The following is a 27195-nucleotide window of genomic DNA, read 5'->3' on the forward strand; positions in this document are numbered from 1 at the left end:
GGAGGGGGTTAGAAGCTGGCGAAATGGACACGAAAAGAGAGTGGAGGGAGAGAATGGGCTGTCTCATTAGGGGGAGAGTAATTGGGAGTGTGTAGCAAGGTGTATATGGGTTTTTGTGTGAGAGACTGACTTGATTTGTAAACTTTCACTTAAAGCACAATACAAATTATATTAAAAAAAAAAGGTACATCTTTAATCAAATTGGCTCCGAATGTTAATACCAGCTACACAGACTCATAAACACCCTCACCAGGCCCACACCCTTCCCGAAGAACAGCAGGTACCAAAGGATATGACACCTCTCAACGACACAGGCAGCGATGAGTCACTTTTCCTTCTCCCGAAAGGGATCAGAATTCTGGTCTGCCTAATAATATAGCATTTGGTACCTAACGAATGTGTGTGGGGTGAAGTAAAGGAAAAGGAAGTTTCTATCCCTGGGGCTGCTTCAGAGCCTCTCATTACTACCAGTGTAAAGCACTCATTTCCAACCACTGATATGAGGGCAACGCTGGAGTGCTCTGAGGCTAGCACTCTTATTCAATGTGGTGAAAAAGGCTTATCCTCAAAAGACAAAGATCGGAGAGGCAGAGTTAATAATCACCTAAAAGCAGTTAACTGTAAACACTAGGAAAAAGTAAATATTCAAAAGAGAATTTCCCAATAAACTCACATAGCTCTCAACAGATATAAATATTTCACTCTGAGCCAAGAGAATATTAAATTTAAAAATGGGGGACCCAAAACAGAGACTCAAATGGATATTTGTACACCTGTGTCCACTGCAGCATTTATTCACAATAGCCAAAAGGTGGAAACAGCCCAAGTTTCAATCGACAGACGGACGGATAAACAAAATACAATGGAGTGTTACTCAGCCGTAAAGAAAAATGAAGTTCTCATACATGCTATGACATGCATGAACTTTGAAAACATTCAGAGTGAAAGAAGCTGGACACAAAAGGATGAATATTGTACGATCTCACTTAAGTGACATATATAGAACAGGCCAATGTAAAAAGACAAGGTTCATTAGTTACCAGGGCTGGGGGCAGGGAGGAGTAGGGAGTTACTGGTTAAGGGGTTCTGAGTTCTGTGTGAGTGGATGGAAACTGCTGGAAATAAATTGTGATGACTGAATGCGTAACATGCTGAACGCAATTAATGTCATTAAATTGTACCCCACAAAAAATGGCTACTGTTGTGTTACATATTTTTTACCACAATAAAATCATTTTTCAAAACGAGGGAACCCACTTCCAGAAAAGCAGCCAACACTTCCAAAGGAGCACTCACCCAGACACTTGAAAGGTGTAACAATGTGGCTCCTGCACTGCTTTTTGTCCCTCCGGCACCAATTTTCAATACTGACTGGCTGGTTTGCTTCCATAACATTTGTGATCTGTAGCTCTGGATACATCTGTTAAAAAAAGAACACACACACCACACACATACACACAATAAACTGAATTTGCAGATGCGCATTTACTCACAGGTAAAGACGAGTATCTAAGTTTCCTTGGCCTCCACCCTTCTCCTATATGAACCCTAAAGTTCCACCCCAATACTCCTAGTTCCAATTCAAGTGGCCAAGGAAAAAGATACTGTAACTATTAGTTTTCTTTTGATAAGTACATGTCTACATTTTTGATGTATTCTAGTAAAAGAAGGAATCTCCATTTAAGACACACAAAGCCAGCAAGCTTTCAACTAAAAAAAAAAAAAAATCCTTTAGATATCCAGTTCACTTGTAGGAGAGTGTAAATTCCTGTGAGTCTGTGAACTAAAACATTTAAGAGACAAGCCTAAGAAAATGTCTGTTTACGAAACTATATAATAATACTTCATCCCCCATATGCCAGTACTGGTAAGAAGTTAAATATATCATATCCTCTCCTAGATTAAGTTTTGACTCAACGGTAAGTTGAATCATATCTGAGATCATCATTTATAAAACTGGTAGCTTTCTATCAGCAAGGAGAAAACCAACTATGCATATCGCATGCGTTGATTCACATCTTCCCATGAAGGGTAGGTAGGCAAGATAACTAGGCTGTACTTGCCAAGCTTCCTGAAAGAACTGAGAGCTCCCAGTTGAGATTCCAGAAGTCTCAATTATACGGTATGTTTAAAAACAAAAGGCCTGGCACTCTGGTCATTAGCAACTTGGCCTTAGGTCAAAAGAAAATGACAGGCTATCCACCTGAGGAAAACAGGTTCAACCCCAGCCCAGACAAAAAGTGGTCCAACTTCCAGGCAACACTCTTACCTCCTGACAGTACTGAAGAACTTCTTCTTTTGTCTCAAAGCAGCTCTCTGAGCCCACTGGGTCAGGTTCCCACTTCCCAGTCTGAATGTTGACGTGCATGTTTAACTTCCCACAGAACACGGCAATCTGAGGCTCAGCAACAGCAAACCCTGTTCCAGCATTGGCTGCAAGAGCCTGTGAAAGGGGAAAAAATTCCTGGTTTACTCCAAAAAATCCGGTACAACAGTACGCTCATACAGTAGTTTTTGACAGTAGAATTTATCTTTTTAAAATCTTCATTATTTTATTATTTTTATCTTCAGAAGCAAATCCTTTTCCTAGGAGCTGGGCCAGAATAAAAAATGATGGAAGTGAAAGATCAATGGGAAATCTGGGATGTTTTAATTTTTTATTATACCTGATTTCAGTTTACTCTAATTCAAGCAAATCTACCTTTCATCCATTAACACAGAAAAATCATAAATTAAATGGCTGAAGTTCCAGTAATTTTACTTCATTCACACAGTAAATTTTTATTAAGCAACTATTACTTTACAAAGCAATCTGCTATATGCTTAGGACACAACGGTGAGCAAAAACTTACAGTATCTCCAAGACAAAGTCACAGAAGCTTCCTAGATACATCCAAACACCTTGACGGACCAAGTCACTGGGGCTAAGGGCTTGGGACCATAGTCTCGGGGTACATCTAGGTCAACTGGCAGAATACGGTTTATAAAGAAAATGTTCTACATTCTGTTTTGGTGAGTAGCATCTGGGGACTTAAAAGCTTGCGAGTAGCCATCTAAGATATATCTAGATGTCCTGTCTGCAGCAAAACAAAATGAAGAAAACCAAAGACATGAGGATAACATTAGTCTAGAGGATTAATGGACAACATGAACCACAGCCTCCACCAGCCTAAGCCCAGAAGAACTAGATGGTGCCCAGCTACCACCACTGACCACTCTGACAGGGATCACAATACAGGGTCCCGGACAGCGAAGGAGAAAAACATAGAACAAAATTCAAATTCACAGAAAAGACCAGACTTACTGGTCTGATAGAGTGGAGAAACCCCAAAACTATGGTCTCCAGACACCCTGCTAACTCAGAACTGAAGCCACTCCCAAAGTCTACCTTTCAGCCAAGATTAGACAGGCCCAAAGCAAACAATAACACACATGAGGAATGTGCTCCTTAGTTCAGTCAAGTATTCAAGACCAAATGGGCAACACCTGCCCAAAAGCAAAGACGACAAGGCAGGAAAGACAGGAAAACTGGACAAAACGTACACAGGGAACCTGGGGTGGAACGGGAAAGTGTTTACACATTGCGGGGATTGCAACCAATGTCACAAAACAATCTGTGAATAAATTTTTGAATGAGAAACTAATTTGCACTGTAAACTTTCACTTAAAGCACAATTAAAAAAAAAAAAACAAAAACTTATGGCCCCTGCTCTCACGGGTGCTTACGGTCTACTGCAGGAATCAACAATCATACCAAAAAAAAAAAAAAGAAGTGTAATCTCATTCCGAGACATTGTAAGACAGAAAAGAACACAGTGTTGGAAGAGCAAATGAAAAAGGAACCTGATCTAGTCTTGGGTAAGGTGATCAGGGAAGATTCCTGCAGAGTAAAACACCTGAGCAGAGCTTTACTCTTCACATGTGGAGGGAAGGCAGATTTTGAGGGGGGGAGTGGGAAGAGAAGGCTGGATGAGCACATAAGGGGAGAAGACCACACCAAATACAGCACACCAACAAAGAGTTTTGGTCTTTATGACTGGATGCTGTTGAAAGGTCTTAAACATTAAGTTAGTACTCCTAAAATGCAGCTCTGATTCTTTCTCTGGTTGCAGAGTGAAGAACAAACTGAAGGGAAACGAGTATATGCTGGGAAATGGCTCAGGAATCTGGGGCTGCAGAATCAAAGAAAGAGAGATAATAGGAGCTTGGGCTAACTAAGGTGGTATGGTGGGACAAAGGACACAAGACAATACAGAGAGTAAAATAGGTAGGACTTGGTGATGGATAACATGAGCAATGAGGAAGGTAACAGTCAGGTCTGGCTCTCATTACTCAATATGTGATCATGGAAACAGAACACTACAAGGGATTTCATGAACAATTTTATCTCCTGTTGAATAAAAATAATCAACTGTGCCATAAAGTCTTTCTTCGGCTGGCATCCCCTTCTTTGATGAACAGATCTTAGCTCACAAATTATAGGTGGGAAATAGCATTTAGGTATTACGACAGTATGACTCTGGCAAAGTACTAAGCACTAAACACACACAGGTATCTCTCATCTACTAATGTGCCAGTATTAACGGTTACAGCTAAAATGGAGTTTTGTAGTATACCCTAACAAAAATTACTTCAAAATAAAAAGTAAACACCTTTCTAAAATGTTAAACCTGGGGGGCTAAATTGTATGGTCTACTGTGTTGTTCTGTTTAAAAAATACATAAACATGAAACGGTTTTTCTGTTAGCAAGAATGGATAGATTGACTTTTAAAATAAATGGAAAATGTATACAACTCTCACTATCTGTGCTGATGGACTCCATAATCCTTCTAATCAGGAACTTACATTTAGGGTGCTGGGAAAACAGTGGTGTGAGCAGGTCTAGAATCCCAACCCTCCCACGAGAACACCAAGAAACGAAACTAGAAATCTGTACTCGACCCTGTAAGAACCTGACAAGGAAGGCAAGAGACAGCAGCAATGAGCTGCAAACTGAAAAAAGACAGACAAATTTCAGACAGCAGGAAAATCACTCCACTGTCCCCAAACCTCCTTGTCCTGGTGCAGCAGACAGATGGGTTGCAGTGGAGCTGCAGACCCAGCCAATGCATAATCTCCTATACACTAAGAGGGGCCCCAATCTCTAGCTCCAAGGTAAACAGGACAGATCTGGAGGAATGTTCAGGATATATGCTCTGACCAGTCCGGGTACCACTTGAAGGATTGAGACCTCACCACGGCCTCAGTCAAAGCCCTCAGAGAGACAGGAAGGGAGCAGAGAGCAAGGATAGGCTGTGCCTGCCTGAAGGTGCACTGATCAGTGTTTTCTGATTAGTCAGGGAGCTGCTAAAGGACTGAAGCCTTTGTTTGGCCTGAATAAGAGGTCTGTCAGGGCAATGGAGTGACAAGCAAAGTCTGAAGGCTGTGCCTGCCTCTGGGTTTCTTCCAGAAATTAGTGCTTTAAAAAAAGCACCAAGTATATGGGGAAATTGAGAAAGCTGACACACTGTACTATCCTAATATCCTGGATTCAACAACAAAAAAAATCACAAGGTACAGGAAGAAACCAGACATGACAGCCCAGTCAAAAAAATAAGATAAGTGGAGAGAAATCATCTCTATGGAAATACAGATAATGAACAGATTGGAAGAATATAATGCAACAATATCACACAAGTTCAAAGAACTAGACGAAAGCACCAATTAAAAATTAAAGGAAATCAGGAAAGTGATGCATAAACAAAACAAGAATATAAACAATGAGACAGACAATATAAGAAACTAAACAGAAATATTAGTACTAAAAGATACAAAAACAGACAAAAAACTCAGTAGAAGAACTTAACAACAGATTTGAGCTGGCAGAAGAATATGCAAACTAGAGAGGAAGGTCACTGCAATTACGGAATCTGAACAGCAACAAGAAGGTTCAAGGCTGCTGAGCACAGCAATAGAAACGTAGGACACCATCAAGCAAACTAACACACGAATCATAAGAATCCTGAAAGAAGAGAAAGGCACACAAAAAAATTGAAAAAATCATGGCCAAGAACTTTCCAAGTCTGACGAACGGTATGAATTTATAAATCCAAGAAGCTCAACGAACCCCAAGTAGGAGAAACTCAAAGAGATCAACACCCTATAATCGAGCTCTCAAAAACTGAAGATAAAGACACAATCCTGCAAGCGGCAAGAGAGAAAGAAACAGTAATGTACAAAGGATCCTCAATAAGATTAAGTGCCAATTTCTCCTTAGAAATCGTGGAGACCAGAAGGCAGTGGAATGATATATTTAAAGTGCTGAAGGAACAGAAGTATCAACCAAAAATACTTTATCTAGCAAAAATGTCCTTCATGCACACAAGTGAAATCAGAACACTCCCAGATAAATGCTGAGGGAGTATGTTACCATCAGACCTGCCCTATGAGAAATGCTAAAGAAAGTCCTTCAGATACAAAGCAAAAGACAGCCATACATAGAAAGGGGGGGGGACCCCATTAAAGCTAATTTCATGGCAAGTATAAGGGTCAGTTTTACGGTATTTGTGGTTATTAATTCTAGTTGTTAAGCCCTTCGGGCTTTATGCATAAAAATTAGTATAAATTTATGTAACAGGGCACAAAATATATAAAGATGTAATAGTTGAAAACAACATAAACAGAGAGGGAGGAATGATATAGGAATAAAGTGTTTGTAAGTTACTGAAGGTAAGCTGCTATCAATTTAAACTAGATTGTTATAAAGTGAAATGTTAAATGTAATCCTCATGGTAACCACCAAGAAACTATCTCAAAAAAGTTAAATGGGAAACTGATTTGCTGTGTAAACGTTCATGGAAAACACAATATTTTAATAATAAAAAAATACACACGAAAGGGAAGAAGAGAACCAAAATGATTCACTACACACAAAAAAGAGAAAATCAAGAAAACACAAATGTTGGCAGTACTTGAGGAAATGAAGGGCAAAGAGGGTATAACACACAAAAAGCAAAACAGAGTAAGTCCTTTCTTACCAAGTAATACCCGTGAAAGTAAATTGACTAAACGCTCTAATCAAAGGGCAGAAACTGGCAGAATGGATAAACATGTATGATCCAACTATATGTTGTCTACAAAAGATGTATCTTAGGCCTGAAGACACAAGTTGATAATGAAAGGATGGAAAAACAATACCCCATGCAAAGAGTAAACCAAAGAGAGCCACAGTGGCAATTTTGGTATCAGACAAAATAGACTTTAAGTCAAAACTGGTTAATGATAAAAGGACAAATTCAACAAGAAGATGTAACAATGATATATACGTACCTAAGACCAGAGCCCCAAAGTATATAAGCTTACACTTGATTTTTTAATACATTATGATCTTTTTCCAGGACAAATTTACCACTCGCTCTACATGTTTTACTTAGGTACTTATTAAAATTAGCCTCCTTCCTACTACCAAAAGATAAGGAAGAGCAAACATTGTAGGATAACTTGGGAAAAAGCTAATTTGGCATTAGAATGTTGTGAAGATCAGTCAGGGTTGAAAAACACCTCAATTAAATCCAATGGCGAAAACAATTAGCAACTTTATTAGCTAGAACTGATTATACCCAAAAAACCAAACCCAGCGCCGTCGAGTCGATTCAGACTCACAGCGGACAGAGTAGAACTGCCCCATAGAGTTTCCGTGGAGCGCCTGGTGGATCTGAGCTGCCAACCCTTTGGTTAGCTGCTGTAGCACTTAACCACTACGCCACCAGGGTTTCCAGAATTGATTACAGTCCTACTGTAACAAATAAGCAATTGTTAACAGAAGAGGGCAGGTCCTATACCTTCAGTGTAATTGCATATAAAGCTACAAACTGATGTGAAATTCTGTCTCCCCCAAAGAGAAAGAAACACACACTTTTCTACAGGTAATACCCTAATGGTGTTTATGTCAAACAAATTATTAAAGGGTATAAAGGACACACAACAAGACAAATATGCTCAACAATTCTCACACTGAACTCAAGATATGTGTAAAACGGGCATTCTTAGAGCATGCTTTTGAGCACTCCCTAGACTATGGCTAAAAATGAATTATGACAAAGAGGAAAATAAGTATATATAGATGAGTACACAAAGAGATAAAGGCAAGGAAAATTCCAGGGACATTTTTACATACCGAGACCAGTGCTCTCCCCAAATACTCTGCTTCCTACTTCAGAAGCCCAGACAAAGATAAACGACAAAAATCTGGGAAGATATGATAAATATGTGAGAAGCCAAACTGAAAGATAGGAGGAAAGTGTGATGGTTGTGTGTAAACTTGGCTGGGCCATGATACTCACTGGTTTGGCAGTTATGTAATGATGTAGTTATCCTCAAGGATGGTGAGACTGGGTCTGACATACTTTGGACATGTTGTCAGGAGGGAACAGTCCCTGGAGAAGGACGTTATGCTTGGTAAAGTACAGGGTCACCGGAAAAGAGGAAGACCCTCAACGAGACAGACTGACACAGTGGCTGCAACAGTGGGTTCAAGCGTAACAATGATTGTAAGGATGCCGCAGGACTGGGCAGTGTTTTGTTCTGTGGTACACAGGGTCACTATGAGTAGGAACCGACTTGATGGCACCTAACAACAACAGTTATCCTCCATTTTGTGATATAATGTAAGCACCTCCAACATGGGATCTAGGGGAGTTTTCTGGGTCGTGCGGCCTGCATCCAATATATGTGGATGCTCTGGTAATGCTAGCGGGCTTATGCTCACTCTAGATCCTGCATCCAGCTTGGTGTCATCCGACCTCCGGTTCCTGGGACTTGAGCCAATGGCCTACCGTACTGCCTACTGATCTTCAGGTTCATAAGTCTCCACAGCCCATGAGATCTCCTGATATTGGGTTCGTTAGCACCTGCATCTATATGAGTCAGGAGAAACCTCCAGCCTGATGCCTGACTCACGGACTTGGGACTTGTCAGCCCCCACAACCACTTGAGCCATTTCCTTGAGATAAACCTCTCTCTATATATATACATATGTATATACACTTCACTGGTTTTGCTTCTCCAGAGAACCCAGCCTAAGACAGAAGGTGTTTCCTAGATCTGTTATAAAGGAACGCCACAGTCAAATCCAAAAGATTTTGAGCAATATTTCTTAAATTCTATGACCTTGTATAGACCCCTGGTGGCGCAGTGGTTAAGAGGCTGACGGCTAACCAAAAGGTCAGCAGTTGGAATCTACCAGTCACTCTTTGGACACCCTTTGGAGCAGTTCTACTTTGACTTACAGGGTCGCTATGAGTCGAAATCGACTTAACGGCAACAGGTGTGGTTTGGGTTTGTTTGTTTTTTTTAATGGCCTTGTATATTTTAACATTAAACGCAGGTACGAAACAAGTAAGGAGCCCTGATGGCACAGTAGTTAAGTGCTTGGCTGATAATCAAATGTCGGTGGTTCAAATCGATCTTTCTGTGTGGGGTAAAGACCTGGGGATCTGCTCCCATGAAGATTATGGCCTAGGAAACCTAATAGGGCAGTTCTAGTCTGTCATATCGGCAGTGGGTTTTTTTAGTCTGTCATATAGGGTTGGTATGAGTCAGAATTGACTCGATAACACACCACAACATGAAACAAATAGGATTTCTGATGTAGCATCTCATCTTTCAAAAGTACAGGGGGTAAAATTTATTCCCCAAATTCAACAAAAGAAAACAAGTAAAAAAACAGCATCAGTTAGTGTGAGCTCACCCCAGCCACAGCCCTAGAGTGGTCCATTTTAGTGCAGGCAGCCTTTTATCAGCACCAAAGATTATGTTCCACATGCCACCCATTATGGTTACTGGCTGATAAAGACCACAAGAGTTCCAACTGTATAAATGTTCAGTTTACAGGTCAACCACTGAGGTCAATACATCAGTGGTAAGTGCACTTGATCTTTGTGCTGAGATGGTTAGCATTACCCTCCCTAAAGAGAATGTAAAATACCAGAGGTTAAAGCAACGGGGAGAGGTAGCTAAGAAGCAGCAGCAGATCCTCACATCAGTTACTACCAGGAAAAGGAGACTAACTGGAATCATTCCAGACAGCTAATACACTGTAGTAATTCAGCTCTGAGTTCAGAAAGATTAATCCTTGTGGTCGTGAAAGACTCCCAAGAAGGTATCATCGGAAATATAAAAAGCCCTGTGGACCATGTCTAAGAATCGGCTAATCAAACATACCCCAACCTTACGTAGAACACAATAGGATGATGTTTTCTGTAATGTTTACGCTTCTCTACTTTGAAAATGCTTTTATTTAACACGCTCTCCATTTTCTTAAGTATGCACTGCCTTGATCCATTATGCCAATATATAAATCAATCTGTTTCCTCATCTAACATGTTACAAATGAGATTTCACTGCCAAGTCAGCACTTCTGATATCCTGTGACTCTGGAATCCTCTCAAAAAGCAAATTAATGCCCCATGTTTTGGCACTTAAGCCAGTCCTTGTGATCTATGGACACTGCAACACTTTTAAGGCTTTGCAGACAAACTGCATCAATTGTTTCCCTAGCCCTGTGCTTCCATTTTATTTAATAATTCATTCTTAATAAGAAATTCCATTTTATTAGTTTGGCTTGGGGAAAAGAGTTTAGCTATCCAAGGACAGAAATTCAACTTGGTAAAAAGTGCCTCTAATAACTTGGTTGAAAACCTGAAATAGCTTAGAGCAATAAATAAATATGTAACTATAAATAAATCTAAATCGGAAACTAATTTAAATCAGTGTCTTCAATCATTGCTTTAGGGGATTCAATTCCTGAGGCACAGTAAGACTTAACTCCTTGCACAAAGCTGCTCAGAACTAATACAAGCCTCCCAATCCAAAGAAAATATCCAAGCTCCGTTATTTCTTCCCTCGCGTAAGCTATTGTCCAGAATCACATTTGGCTCCAGGGACTGAGAAAGTGCCTGCATGAGAGGAGCACCCTCCAAAGGGGAACATTTGATTCCATTACTGAAAGTTTCCTTGGATGGGACCAAAACCAAACCAAACCCAGCGCCACTGAGTCGATTTCCGCCCTATAGGACAGAGTAGAACTGCCCCATAGAGTTTCCAAGGAGCGCCTGGCGGATTCGAACCGCCAACCCTTTGGGTAACAGCTGTAGCACTTAACCACTACACCACCAGGGTTTCCCTTGGATGGAAAGGCCCTGCATTACCCACACTTAAGTGTTCAAGCTTCATGCTGACAAATCACATCCACATGGTTCTAGTTGTAATAAATACTGAAGAGTGCCTTTGTAGCACTGAGTAGCCACCTGCAAGCTAGTATTATCAACAGACACAGCACACTTACTCAAAGGCCTTTAAAAAAAAAAAAAGTAAACTGACAATCTACTAATAGATACAAACATCACGTAACTGTTTCATTCCTGTTTGAGTACTGAGCGGCACTTAGTGAAAATTGAAATGATTTACATCTATGCCCATAAACCATCATCAAATGCTCAAGGGGCTTAACTGAACAAAGTGAGTAAAATCCTACTCTTAGCAGTTTCACGGTCCCTCCTCCCAAGACATTTATTAACTACAAAAGGGAAAACAACTACTTCACATTGGAGAAACCTGTCAGCCACCACTTTAACCAAGTGACCACCATGCAGTAAGATATTTACCAGTACTGGTCATGAAAGACTGAGGGATTGCTACAGTCTGGAAAAGACTAAAGAGAAATAACAAATGCAATGGGAGATCCTGGATAGGATACTGGAACAGTAAAAGGACACTGGTGGAAAACCTGGTGCAATTATTTGAACAAGGTCCATAATTCAGTTAACAGCACTATACCTATGTTAACCTTCTAGCTTTGATCACTGTACTATGATTATTATGCAAGGCATTAACATTCAGGAAAGCAGCGGGTGGAATAGGGGTGTGCCATTATATGTTTGCAACTTTTTATTTAAGTTTAAGATTAGTTCAAAATAAAAACTTTGGTTCCCCCGCCCCCCATCCTGTTCAAATTCTGCCTGGATTTGAATCTAGGTTTAATGGTGTCAATCTTGAGTAAAATCTATCAGAAAAGAAAAAGTGCATTCGATAAGGCAATTTGTAAGGATAATCGGCGAAGGCCCAGTACCTGAAAAACGTAACATGTCAGGCTGAACACAGGGACACATTCTATTGTAGCAGAACCCAATGTGTACAAATATTAAATTTTATTTGTCTATTTTTTTTTTTTTTTTATAATTGGAGGACTGTGACAATTCTGTCCCCACACATCTGTCAGTTTGTTGTACTGTGTGGGCCTGCACGTTGCTGTGATGCTGGCAGCTATGCCACCAGTATTCAAATACCAGCAGGGTCCCCCATGGCAGACAGGTTTCAGCTGGGCTTCCAGGGTAACATAGGCAAGGAAGAAGTACATGGCGGTCTAATTCTGAAAATAATTAGCCAGTGAAAATGTTATGAAAAGCAGCAGAACACTTGCTGATATAGTGCCGGAAGATGTGCCCCCCCAGGTTGGAAGACACTCAAAATACAATTGGGGAAGCGCTGCCAACTCACGGTAGAGTCGACCTTAGTGATGTGGATGGAGTCAAGCTTTCGAGGCCTTCATTTGCTGGCGTGGCACGACTCAAAATAAGAAGAAACTGCCGCAAACATCCATTTAATAATTGGAACACAGAATGTACAAAGAATGAACCTAGGAAAATTGGAAATCGTCAGAAATGAAATGGAACTCATAAAGACTGATATCCTAGGTATTAGTGAGCTGAAATGGACTGGTATTAGCCATTTTGAATTGGACAATCATATGGTCTACTATGCCAGGAATGACAACTTGAAGAGGAACGGCATTACATTCATCATAAAAAAAAAAACAACTCAAGATCTATCCTGAAGTACAACCCTGTCAGTGATAGGATAATATCCATACGCCTACAAGGGAGACCAGTTAATACAAATATTATCCAAATTTACACACCGACCACTAAAGCCAAAGATGAAGAAATTGAAGATTTTTACCAACTTCTGCACTCTGAAATTGATGGAACATGCTATCAAGATGCATCGATAATTACTGGTGATTGGTATGCAGAAGCTGGAAACAAAAGAAGAAAGATGAGTAGTTGGAAAATACAGCCTTGGTGACAGAAACAATGCTGGAAATCACACGACAGAAATTTTGCAAGACCAACAACTTCTTCATTGCAAATACCTTTTTTCACCAACATAAACAGTAACTATATACATGGACCTTGCCAGATTGAATATAAAGAAATCAAACTGACTACATTTGTGGAAAGAGATGATGGAAAAGCTCAATATCATTAGTCAGAACAAGGCCAGGGGCCGAGTGCAGATCAGACCATCAATTACCCATAGGAAAGTTCAAAGTGAAACTGAAGAAAATTAGAGCAAGTCGACGAGAGCCAAAGTATGACCTTGAGTATATTCCACCTGAACTTAGAGACCATCTCAAGAACAGATTTGACCAACTGAACACCAATGACAGAAGACCAGACAAGTTGTGGAATGACATAAAGGACATCATACATGAAGAAAGCAAGAGGTCATTAAAAAGACAGGAGAGAAAGAAAAGACCTAAATGGATGTCAGAAGAGACTCTGAAACTTGCTCTTGAGCATCAAGTAGCTAAAGCAAAAGGAAAAAATGATGAAGTAGAAGACGTGAACAGAAGATTTCAAAGGGCGTCTAGAGACAACAAAGTCGTATGATGACATGTGCAAAGACCTGGAGATAGAATACCAAAAGGGAAGAACATGCTCGGCATTTCTCAAGCTGAAAGAACTGAAGAAAAATTCAAGCCTCAAGTTGCAATAGTGAAGGATTCTACAGGGAAAATATTAGACAACGCAGGGAAGCATCAAAAGAAGATGGAAGGAATACACAGAGTCACTATACCAAAAAGAATTGGTTGATGTTTGACCATTTCAGGAGGTACTATACAATCAGGAATCGATGGTACTGTAGGAAAAAGTCCAAGCTGCACTAAAGGCACTGGCAGGAAAAAAAAGCTCCAGGAATTGACAGAATACCAACTGACATGTTTCAACAAATGAATGCGGCACTGGAAGTGCTTACTCATCTATGCCAAGAAATTTGGAAGACAGCTACCTGGCCAATCGACTGGAAGAGATCCATACTTATGCCTATACCCAAGAAAGGTGATCCAAACGAATGTGGAAATTATCAAACAATATCATTAATATCACACACAAGCAAAGTTTTGCTGAAGATCATTCAAAAGCAGCTGCAGCAGTATATCGACAGGAACTACCAGAAATTCAAGCCAGATTTAGAGGAGGACGCGGAACCAGGGATACCGTTGCTGATGTGAGATGGATCCTGGCTGAAAGCTGAGAATACCAGAAAGATGTTAACCTGTGTTTTCTTGACTATGCTAAGGTATTCAATTGTGTGGATCATAACAAATTACGGATAACATTGCAGAGAATGGGAATTCCAGAACATGTAATTGTGCTCATGAGGAATCTGTACATGGGTCAAGAGGCAGTTGTTCTAACAGTACAGTGGGATACTGCATGGTTTAAAGTTAGGAAAGGTGTGCGGCCAGGGTTGTATCCTTTCACCATACCTATTCAATTTGTATGCTGAGCAAATAATCCAAGAAGCTGGACTATGAGAAGAAGAATGGGGCATCAGGATGGGAGAAAGGCTCATTAACAACCTGCATTATGCAGATGACAAACTAGCTTGCTGAAAGTGAAGAGGACTTGAAGCACTTCCTCAAGATCAAAGACCACGGCCTTCAGTATGGATTACACCCCAACATAAACAAAACAAAAATCTTCACAACTGGACCAATAAGCAACATCATGACGAACGGAGAAAAGACTGAGGCTGTCAATCATTTCATTTTACTTGGATCCACAATCAACACCCATGGACGCAGCAGTCAAGAAATCAAAAGGTGCACTGCACTGGGCAAACTGGCTGCAAATGACCTCTTTAAAGTATTGAAAAGCAAAGACGTCCCCTTGAGGACTAAGGTGCGCCTGACCCAGGCCATGGTGTTTTCAATCGCCTCATATGCAATATACGCAATTGTGAAAACTGGAAATGAATAAGGAGGACCGAAGAACTGAAGCCTTTGAATTGCGGTGTTGGCGAAAAGTATTGAATATACCATGGACTGTCAAAAGGATGAACAAATCTGTCTTGGAAGAAGTACAACCAGAAAGTTCCTTAGAAGAAAGGATGGCAAGACTATGTCTCACATACTTTGGACATGTTATCAAGAAGGATCAATCCCTGGAGGACATCATGCTTGGTAAAGGGTCAGCAAAAAAAGAGGAAAACCCTCAACAAGATGGACTGACAGTGACTGCAACAATGGGCTCAAGCATGGCAACAATTGTGAGGATTGTGCAGGACCAGGCAGTGTTTCTTTCTGTTGTGCATAGGGTCACTATGAGTCGGAATCAACTCAACAGCACCTAATAACAACATAACAATTCTGACCCATAGCCTAATATATAAAGAAATTCCACTTTTGTTTCACAGTCAAAAAGGTCACTTTAGAGCCTTTAGAGTGTCTTCTTCCACAGCAGAGTGGTGAAGATTTGAGTTTAAAAACAAACAACAAAAAAAATCCAAGCTTCAAGCATTTCAACCCACCATTTAATAAGATGGCAGGATTCTTGTTAAGCATTTTCTGGTTTTAGCAGCAAACTGAGAAAACCTATTCTTAAAAGTGACAGCTTGCATTACACCAACTTGGAAATACTTGGCCTTTTTTTTTTTTTTACTTTTGAACTTAATTCTAATTAGGGACTAGTGAATTAGGTTTGGGGGAGAACACCAAGAGCATCATTCCCCCACTGACATACACCACCTATTAGGCATTATTTAATAAACAGTAATTTATACAAATAGCCCCTGCTTTATAAGTATAAATGAGGTATCATTTCCAAAACTGAAAATGGTTTAGACTCTCAGGCTTTTTATAGGAACATGGTAATCTGTCCATCTGGATCACACTGGTAAGGATCCAAGTACCAAGATTCAACCGAGGTCTATATTTCAGTATGTGTCTCTGAGATGAGCACTAAGAATCTTTTATAAGGGATGTTACTTAAAAATACATAAGATATTTTTATGTCAAATAGGTGGTTCATAAACCTAAAATTCCAAGATGGGATCGTTACAGTTTCCTTTTCAATTCCCCATAGTAAAACAGGAATTCTAAAAAACCAATTTCCAGGGATACAGAAGCACTAGGGACAGCTTTGGCCATCCACTAGCCTTCTGTTGATTACACCACTTACCTCAGAGGTAGAGCATGACGTGGTGGCTCTAAGTTGTTGTTGTTAGGTACCAGCGAGTTGATTTCAACTCACAGAGACCCTATATGACACTGCAGAACAGCCCCATAGGATTTTCTTGGCTGTAATCTTTATGGGAGCAGATGAGCAGATCTTTCTCCCTTGGAGCCGCTGGGTGGGTTCAAGCTGCCAACCTTAACCGTTTGTACCACCAGGGCTCTTTAAGAGGTACCATCAATGATGCACTATGTCATGTCTGGCAGGTCAGCTAACCTGAGTCTAGATTGCTCATCTATGAAATGATGACAACTATAGGAGCCCTGGTGACACAGTGGTTAAGAGCTCAGCTGCTAACCAAAAGGTCGGCAGTATGAATTCACCAGTCACTCTTTGGAAACAGTATAGGGCAGTTCTACTCTGTCCTACAGGGTTCTAGGAGTGGGAATCAACTCAATGGCAGCAGGTCTGGTTTTGGTCTGGATGGTGCCTACACATCATAGTGTTATTCTGAGATTTAAATGAGTGAATACATACAAAGTTCCTGACAGTACTTGACGCAAAGAAGGAGCTCTTCCAGTGTTGGCGGCTACTACTATGATCAGGCTTTAAATTTCTTCATCTGTGAAGCAGGACCACTAAAATACCTACTCCTCTCTGGCCTGTGGTGAGGATTAAAGTAAGATAATGCTTTACATAGGCACTAAGCCAACGCCTGCTGCAGAGTAAGCACTCAAATGTCAGCAGCAGCATCACTGGGCTGTCCCAGCAAGATTTAATTCTCTCTGGCTGGAATTATCCAGAACTGAGGCTTAAATCACGGGCACACAGGAAGAACATCTGAAGTCCCACGTGACCAGTCATCCTTCCCTAATCCAGGATGGGATGAAATGGGTTAAAACACTGCACGCTTCTTCTCTGCCTATCAAGTTTGAGCATGCCTAAAAGGACGCTGCATTAATGCTCCACATTTTAGTCTGTGGGAATCCAGTCACCACCATTCTACCTAAACAATTTAACACAACCCCTACTACTTAAATAGCGGGAGCTGCTGGTTTTCTGGCTCTGCAGTCTTAGGGCTGGCACAGGAGTGAGGTTAAGATGAATCTGCAGCTGTACTGTGACAATTCTGTCACCAAAAGGGCACTAGGGAAGTTATTTCTCAAAATTCACTTTCTTGTGGGACTTTCCCTCTATTAGCTATGTAACCTCAGGAAAGGTATTCAATCGCTCTGGATTTCAGTTTTCACCTCTGTGCAACACGAATATTGTGCTGCCTAAATTTCAACGGCTGCAGTAAATGGCACCTACACTATCAGCTTCAGCCTTTGGTCCACACTACAGCAAACAGAACTCTACTTTCTTAAAACTTCTAATGCACAAGAAACATGGCTTGGAAAGAAAGCTTCCCTCACTGAATCAGAATTAGCTGATTCCAAAGTAAAGCAGCCATCTGTCATACTTCGCCAAGGCATGCTAACTGCAAAGGTCAGGAAGCCAGGAGGCTTCAGTACTAACCTAAGATGATCTAAATGATGTGAACTTGGGCTTAACTTTTGAACTCGTTTGGCCAGTATTACTTCAGCAGTTATTTATTAAGAGTGTGCGAAATACTGCGTGTGTGGTGGGGGAGGATACATACTGTGATGTTTTCTAAACCTTAAAAGGGTGAGATGATTTCAAGTAACAAACACCCAGAAGTACTAGATAATTACACATGCTCATTCTAAATCATTATTGATCCAATGATAATAAAATAATACCAATGACCGGCAGGGGGAAAGGAGGACTTCTGCAATAAATCACACTTCTTTTAAAAATATTCTATTATTCAGGCAGGCCAATTTCACTAAAATAAATAATCAACTTTGATTATTATTAAGAAGATTAAGGTGAGGAGGAACTATCCAATGTGTCAGCTTTGGCTGGAACACAATATAACTCACTTCAAATATTAAAGCCACACGCAAAACATCCAAAAAGGAATTAATACGAATATTAACACATTATGACAAATGTAACCAATGTCTCTGAACAATTTGTTTGGCAATTGTTAAATGGGAACCTAATTTGCTGTATAAACTTTCACCGAAAACATTATTTAAAAAAAAAAAAAATGTTAAAACCACAAACATGAATAGCCAACACCAACTCAGAGATCTGAAACCGATTCCACTGGGTCTCTCTGCCTTGAGTGCAGCATCCAAAAAAGATAACTGGCAAATCCATGCAGCTGAAGACACTCATGTTTTAATACACACAATGGTTTTTACTAGTGTTTGAAAGCAAACCTTCCCGAACACTCATGAGAGGAAGAGGGCTAACAGGGTCTATAACAGGTTTCCTGAAAAATCACAAAATTAAGAAAGGTCTGGCGTACATATGTGTGCATCTATGAATGTGTAAGGGTACAGAAATGCCACCTGTCCTCTCTTGAGTGACTGTCCAATATTCTAAGATTATATTCTTTCTATCTTGTGTTATTGAAGTGTTTTTTCATAAAATGATGGTAAGTGGGTAGTGTTTTTTTTTTTCCTGTAATATTGAAAACCTTATCTAAAACCTTTTCTCTCAGTTTGACTATTCCATTAAAACTAAAATACTGGAAACTACAGGCTTAGTTCATTACAGTCTGTGATGCAGAAAGGTAGCAAGAATTAACTTGTCAGAAATTCCTTGCTCATTACTAGAAAATAAGACAATTTGCCACAAGGACCTTCAGAGAGCAAAACGCAAACCCAACCCATTGTTGTCAAGTCGATTTCAAATCACAGAGGAATGGAAATTCACTTTCTAAGGTACAAATGGCAATTCCCATACAGATATTTTACTAAACATTTTAGCAGGTGCAAGTAATACTTACTCAGAGAGCAATTTTATGTAATGAATCACTAACTTAAAATGTCCATTAAAACTGTAACAATAACAAAAATATGGATGAGCTCCACCCTCTCCAAGCTGAAAGCAAGTCAAAAAGACATCTTTCCTATGATTTATGTAGCATTTAAATTTAAAAGTAAACGCAGGCTATATTATCAGCTCACACCAGGTCTGCCTGCAGACCATAATTCTTCCTGTCTTGGACCCGTGCCCATGTATATTTCTGTAATTATCAGCAACTTAATAATATAAAGTAATAAAGCTGGTGTGAGCTGCAAGTCCGTGTGTTTCCTGTTTGCTTCATCAGCCATTAATTAGCCTTCCTGGGCTCAAGCCCCCTAACTACTAAATAAACCATGAAGGACAGCAGGAAAAACTACATAAAAGTGAAGACAAGGAATAAAAAGAATGTAATCGTGTGTGAGCACACAACACACACCCAAAGTGGACAGTAAAATACCACTTTTGTGCCACTTGTTGGCTGGGCTGCTGAGGAGCTGTGTCTCCTCTTGCCCTCCTGTGACCCACTCTCCACAGGGCGTTCTGAATAGCCTCAAAGCTCAAGTCAGATCATATTACTCTTCTGTTCCAAGGGATTCAAACTCTTTAACATGGCCTCAAAGTCCCACCATGATCCGGCCCCTGCTTCAATCTCCAAAATCATTTCATCACCCCAACCTTGCCCTGGTGGCCCAGTGGTTAAGAGTTTGGCTGCTAACCAAAAGGTTGGCAGTTCGAATCCACCAGGTGCTCCTTGGAAATGCTATGGGGCAGTTCTACTCTGTCCTATAGGGTCACTATGAGTTGGAATCACTTCGATGGTAAAGTGGTATTTTTTTTTTTTTTTTTGAACCTTGCTCTCAGCACCAACCTCTTTGTGTTTCCCACACACGCCAGGGACTTTCTTGCCCTAAGGCCCTCCACCTAGAACTCCCTTCCCCTGCTCTTCCCTGAGCTGAACTCAACGCCAATGTGTGCCCTCTGATGGGCCTTCTGGATGACTCTATCTAAGCAACATTTCCTAACCCATTACACCACAGTTCATTTTCCTCAGACATTCTAAAACTACCCTGCTTGTTTATTTGCACTGTCCATGTCCTCATGTGGAGGGACTCCGTCTATTTTTTCTAACCACTGTATCGGGAAAAGCACCTGGACTACGGTAGGCTATCATTTATACCCAAGTAAGCCAACATCTGACTCCAAAGCCTGTGCTCTTTGCTCCCCTGGGACATTTAGTTAAACCAATATAAGTCAGCAGGTATCAGTCAGCAGCAATGTCTAAACAGCTGGCATTGTACCTGTCTTCATATAAATGGATTGGCAGTGAACAGCAAGTTAAATAAATGACAAGAGAAGTTTGTATAGTATGCAAGTTTCTACTGCTAGAGATGGCACCCTGAATGTGGACTTCTAGACCCCTAACTGTGAGAAGATAAATCTGTTTGTTAAAGCCATCCACTTGTGGTATTTGTTACAGCAGCACTAGATAACTAAGACACTAAACACACTCTGCTATTTCCATACCTTGATTCTTCAGTCCAAACATTATCAACTTCTTACTAAAAATGGATTTAACTCTTAAACCACCAACCACATCCTAGATAGACACTCACCCACCCACCCACTTCCCTTTCTTCTGTTATCAAATCGGTGCTCCTTATTTACACGATCATAACATAAAAAGTATACTATGACTACATTTGCTTTCTTAGACATCGATCTCCCTCAGAATTAGCAACTGCCTGCTTAGTTTTACATGTACCAATTGCTAATTCCTCCTGAAATTACCAAAAAGACCTGTAATATTCCCTTCAATATACAGTCAGACGCACCACGAGATCCACTGGTTTCATTTTCTTTTTTCTGGACGACATCCCTACTCAGGCCCTCCATTTTCCTGCTTCAGCTGGACCGATGATTCTCTAGGCCTGAGCACAGCCGTCATCCTGTGCCATCAACTAACTTCGGATGAAAATTCCTTTTGCCTTTCCCGTTTCCTAACTCAGTGTTTTCCCCTTTCTTAATTTATTTCCTTGTTTTTGTGGCTCATATCTTCCCAAGACTTCCCAAAAGTGTATGAATGGTGAATTTCAAACAAGACAGGTTTTTTAAAAAGAAGTTTTTATTCCATACACACACTTCATTGGAATTTGGGTGAACACCAAACTGTACACTGGAAATAATTTTCTTAAGAGTTTAAGGTATGGAGCTACTGTCTTCTAGCTCCCAGCACTGCTGTTGGTAGGTTTAAGGCCAATCAGATTCTTAACCCCTTATGCAGGTCTACTTTTCTATATCGAAATACATTCTAAGATCTCCTCAATCTCCGGCTGGTATTCTGAAATTTCATCACAGTGTGCCTTAGTGCAGATATTTTTGTCACTCACTGGGCCACTTCAGTCTGGACACGCTCAGCCCTGTTTCCTCTGTTCTCTCTTCCTATAGCTCTTCTACTTTTCTTACCTTTTCCTTTCCAGGTTCTTTTTTTCCTCTGTGTTCTAGAAGATTTCTACCAGATTTTAAAATTTCTGGTACCATGTTTCTAATGTCCAGGAGCTCTTCCTTGCACTCTGAATGTCTTTTTCTTTTTCCCTAGTTGCAATCTATTTCATAGATATAACACCACCTACTCTTTAAGGTAGATATTAACAACATACCTGACATTATTCTTCTGTTCCCTGCATTTCCTATTTCCTTCAATTGCCCCCCGCCCCACCCATGTCTGTTCTGTTCCTTTTTTTCATGCTCAAGGCTTTCCTGAAATGCTTGGTGATTCTAAGCCATCTAATTCACGTTTAAGAAGGTTTCTGTACATGGACAAGACTTGTCAGGGAGTGGGCTTCACTCCTCCAGAGAGGAGCCACAGCTCCCTGTCTGGGGAAAAGCCTGCCTTGTCAGAGTTCTTGGGGCTTCTCGGGGAGGATTTCACTTCTCCGTATCTTTCTCCTGCTAGGCCTACAGCTCCCACGTCCACGTCTCTAGAGTAAACCTCAAGTCTCTTCCTGAGGTGTGAGGTGGGGAAAAGCCTTAGGGAGTTAACTGCCCTTTATATTTAGTTCAATCACTTCCCTGTTTCCTGCCTCACTGTCTTCAGAGGTTCTAGTGCTTCAATTCCTCAGCCTATCTGATTTCTGCTCTGCCAGTCGGTGTGCTCTCAGTTTAGGTTTCTGCTTTTTCTGGTGTGCTCAGTTACTCGGGTCCATCTACTTTCCATCTTCAAGACTTTGTTGACATCTTCTCTTCTATCCTGTTCTTTATTTTTGTTGGTCTGATTCTCTCACCGGACACAAGCTAGAACAAACTAGAATCCTTCACCTCTATCTTCTGAAATGCAACAATTCAAAAGCTAACTATGAATAAATATATTGAAAACTAAAGATGGGAAAGTGTTCACAAGATCACATGCTTTTGTTTCTGATTATTTTAAACATAATGCCCTTTAAGAAAATAAAATTTGACCCTTTACTCAAAGATTATTTCATTTGATCATTTTACAGTTACACCCACCCCTCACTCTCACTTATCAACATGGTTAGGTTCCAAAGATCAGGTTATTACGTGAAAATCGCCATTATGTGAAAATGGAGGATGACCACATCAAATCGCAAAATGGCAGGCAACTACATCATTACCTAAGTGCCAAATTACATCTCAAACCATTGAGAATCATGGCCTATCCAAACTGACATTATATAACCTTAACCATCACAGCCAGTGTTACTCTCACCTCACACCCTGGCGTTCGTTACTGCCAGCCATATGTCATTAATGTGCAAAATAGTCAGAGAATAAATTTTCACTACCGTCATACATGCAAAATGTCAGATAAAGAGATAGGTGATAAGTGAGGAGCACGTGTATATTCCAGTCGAGATGCTGGTCACTCGGTAAACAGAAATGACTTAGTATGTATATTTAGGGAGTTCAAAGTCTTAGAGACGAGACCCAAACACAGAGTAATACACAATTACAGTATAATGTATGCATTAGGAATGAGAGGCAAGGAAGTGGAGACCATAAGCATACTGTAGGCATGAGAAGAGCTGTAACAGAGGTGTGCTACAGGCTTAGCACAGTAGAGGAACGGCGGGGGTAGGGGTCTTCAGAACCTCTTCTCCAAGGAAACTGTGGCTGACTGCTCTTCTAGCATGTGTATGGCCTTCCTGGGCAACTTTAGAATGTGAGAGGGTGTCATATGGAAAGATTATGTGGAGGGAAAAAGATTATAGACAAGAAGGCCAGTTAGGAAGCCACTGCATTCAACCAGGCAAAAAGACAATGAACAAAGGCAGGAGCAGTATTGATAGGAAGTGGGCAGGCTAGAGAAATACTGAGGACTTAGAGCAAGAGACATGAAGGAAGGGTCAAAAATGATTCCAAGTTTCCAATTCCAACACCTAGGGAATTGTGGAGCTACTAATCTAGATAGGGAAAACAGAGATCCCAAGAGGGATGGCCAGGAGGGGGCCGGGGACTGGTGAAGGAGAAAGACTTCAGTTCTGGATACGTTATCTTTGAAAGACTCCTATGTTACTCAAGTGGCGATAGTGGAGTTATCTACCAGACAAAAATACAGGTCAGGAATTCCAGAGGGTAATGTGGGCTGGAATGAAGGACTTGTAATTCAATAATAGCCCGGAAGAATTTCTAAGCCCAGACAGTAGGATCGTTTGGGGAGACTGTGTAGTGTGAAAAAGGACAGCACCACGAGAAATATCAATATTTAATGGACGGGCAGAAAGAAAATCCAGAAACGTATGTCAGTGAAACTATACACTGCAGAGACAAGAAGTAGCAATAACTAAAAAGTAATACCTAGATTTCAATAATTACGAGAATAGCGGTACCTTCAGCGAACTGATTCAAGGTCACAATGAAACCAGGTAAAAAATGAGAAGTGAGAAAATTCTGAGTACAGATGAGGGCTTCCCAAAGTGGGATGCGCTAGGTCACCCAGATGTTTAAAACATTTCCTGTCTTAGTACAATGCAGCCTGCACTTGTTGGGCCACTTCCACGCAGCAAACTATTGCAGCTAATGTGATGAATTTTAGTGTGTTGTGGTGACTGTGCTACCAAGGCCTTGCAAAGGTAAAATCTTTCCTACCACACAGAAGTGTGATGATTACCTCATGGCAAGTACTTACAAGAGTCATCAAACTGAAAGATAACACATTTTTAACAACAACAACAACAAAAAAACAGGTTTGTATTTGCTGACATTTTTTATGATGGCAACTCTAAGTCAGTATTAGACACCTAGAAGACATTTTAGAAAAAATAAGTCTTTCCCTTAAGGGCCCCTGGCAGTGCAGTGGTTAAGAATCGGCTGCTAACCAAAAGGTCGCCAGTTCAAACCCACCAGCTGCTCCTTGGAAACCCTATGGGGCAGTTCTACTCTGTCCTGTAGGGTTGCTATGAGTTGGATTTGACCCGATGGCAATGGGTTTGGTCTGGTTTGGGTCTTCCCTTAAAAGTAAATGTGATATTTTACACAATAAGTGATAAAAGAACTGCTTTTAAAAGGTAACCCATGGCTAATGAGAGGACATTTTAAAAACTGATATTTGGAAAATTTTCCCATTATGTTATGTTATTGACTAAAATAGTAAAATGTGTTATCTGCACACTTAAAAACTTGGAAATAACCTTCTAAGCTGATTTTAAAGCTTCCAAAATAAAGAGTTTTACTAAGTCCTGCACCCATTTGTTAAAAATATAGAAAAGGCATACATTAGACAGCCTGCAAGAACAAGGAAAAAGTTTACTAGTTAACCGTCAACAAAATTTTTTGCATAATTAACAGTAGGACTGAAAAATGAAGGTAACAATTCAGTAAGTGCGGCAAAGTACTTCTTCCATTTAGATTTAGGGATCTATATCAAGTGTCTTTTCTTCAGCTCTGACAGCCATTATCACTAAGAATCAAAGTAAAGTGAACTTAGAATTAGGCCTTTAAGTAGCTATTTCACGAAATTTAAGGTCTAGGTTTTTAAAAATTAATGAAGAGTATTTTAATCACATGACTCTAAAAAAGTATTTTTAGTGAGGTTTTTGCACTGTAAACAAAGTTTTGCTGTTCTCCTGATATTTTCTTCTTTGATCTGTTTTGTTTCCATCTGCATTTTTATATATCTACTTCACTAGTACATCTGGATGTGCATGTAATTTAAAAATAAAAATATACATTGAAGTTGTGTGCTCACTTTTTTATCCATAGGTTTCGTGATTTTTATCCTGGGTGTGGTAAAAAGCATGGACTTTCAACACTGGGCAACCGTTGGCACCTGCAGCACAGTATTTATTAACCACAGCAGCTTTTCCCCAACTTCAAAAACTGATTAGGTTCCACTATAATCAGGAACAAGATAAGAAGGTCCACTCATTATTTCTAATCCCACTGTACTACAAAGTCTGGCCGGGCAATTAGGTAAGAAAACGATGGAAACAGCATTCAGAATGAACAAAAAGAAGCGAAAACAATCTCTATTTGCAGATAACATAATCTTGTATGTAGAAATCCACTTAAAAAAAGAACAAATGAGTTCAGCAAGGTTGCCAAATACAAGATAAAAAGAAGTCAAGTACTTCTGTACCCTGCACAAACAATCCGAATACGAAATGAAGAACACAATACTACTTGCAACAGCATCAGATGAAACAGAAATAAATTTAACAAAAGTTTGAAACGTATACTCTGAAAAACTACAAAGCTGTTGAAAGAAATTAAAGAGAACTAAACAAATGGAAAGACACTTCACCTTGATGGATCAAATGACTTATTAACAGCCCAAAGAACTATGATGGCAATATTCCCCAAATTGATTTCAGGTGGCTTCTTTGCAGACACTGACAAATTGGTCCTAGGATTCATAAAAATTCATTGGATCTAGAATAGCCAAAACAATCTTGAAAAAGAACAAAGTTGGAGGACTCACGCTTCTTTATTTAAAAACTTACTACTATAAAGCTTCAATTACCAAGACAGTGTGGTACTGGAATGAGGACAGACATGTAGATCAATGGAACAGGACTGGCAGTCCAGAAATAAACATTCACATTTACAGTCAACTGATTTTCAACAAGGGTGCCAAGACAATTCAATGGGGGAAGGAATAGTTTTTTCAATAAATGGTGCTGGGACAACTGGATATCCACACAGAGAAGAGTGAATTTGGACCCTTACCTCACACCATACACAAAAATTACCTTGAAAACCAAAAATATAAGCGCCGAAACTATAAAGCTCTTAGAATAAAACATAAGCATAAAACATTGTGACCTTGGGTTAGGCAATGGTTTCCTAGTTATGACACCAAAAGCAAAAGGGAACAAAAGAAAAAAGAGATACACTGGACATCATCAAAATGAAAAAACCTACATGCTTCAAAGATCACCATCAAGAAAGTGAACCCAAGGATGACAACTCACAAAATGGGAGAAAATATCTGCTAATCACATATTTGATAAGGGACTTATATCTAGAATATACAAAGAACTCCTACAATGCAATAACAATTTTTAAAAATCCATTAAAATGTAAGCACAGGACCTGAATAATTGTATTTCCAAAAAAGATATACAAATGGTCAATAAGCACATGAAAAGATGCTCAACATCACTAGCCACCAAGGAAATAAAAATCAAAACCATACACAATACCACTTCACATCCACTAGGAAGGCTAGACTCAAAAGACAATAACAAATGTTGACGAGGACACACATAAATGATATACTCTTGGTGGGGACGTAAAATGGTACAGTGACTGCTAATGGGCGTAGTGTTTCTTTCTGGGGTGATGAAAATGTTCTAAAATTGATTGAGGTGATGGTTGCATAACTCTGTAAATATACTAAAATCCACTGAATCGTATATGCTAAGAGAATGGTAGGGTGTGTGAATTATGTCTCAATAAAGCTGTCATCATACAGGGTCGCTATGAGTCGGAATCACTCGATGGCAATGGTTTAAAGCTCTTATTTTTTAAAAGTGGTCAGGAAAAAAAATTGGTCAGGATAAGGGCACATGAAGG

General features: G+C 40.0%; 1 protein-coding gene across 2 annotated transcripts in view; it reads right to left on the reverse strand.

The window, feature by feature from the left end:
- The window catches only part of APLP2 (amyloid beta precursor like protein 2), an 86743-nt gene that overhangs the window by 36045 nt on the left and 23503 nt on the right, over window positions 1–27195 (reverse strand). For both annotated transcript variants that reach the window (XM_010597125.3, XM_010597124.3), the window contains exons 2-3: window positions 2270–2443; window positions 1297–1420 (exon numbers count right to left, since the gene is read on the reverse strand). In XM_010597125.3, coding sequence (XP_010595427.1) covers window positions 1297–1420; window positions 2270–2443 — 298 coding nt within the window. The remainder of the gene's footprint in view (window positions 1–1296; window positions 1421–2269; window positions 2444–27195) is intronic.

Source organism: Loxodonta africana, chromosome 15, assembly GCF_030014295.1.
Source record: "Loxodonta africana isolate mLoxAfr1 chromosome 15, mLoxAfr1.hap2, whole genome shotgun sequence".
In the NCBI taxonomy this organism is placed as follows: Eukaryota; Metazoa; Chordata; class Mammalia; order Proboscidea; family Elephantidae; genus Loxodonta; species Loxodonta africana.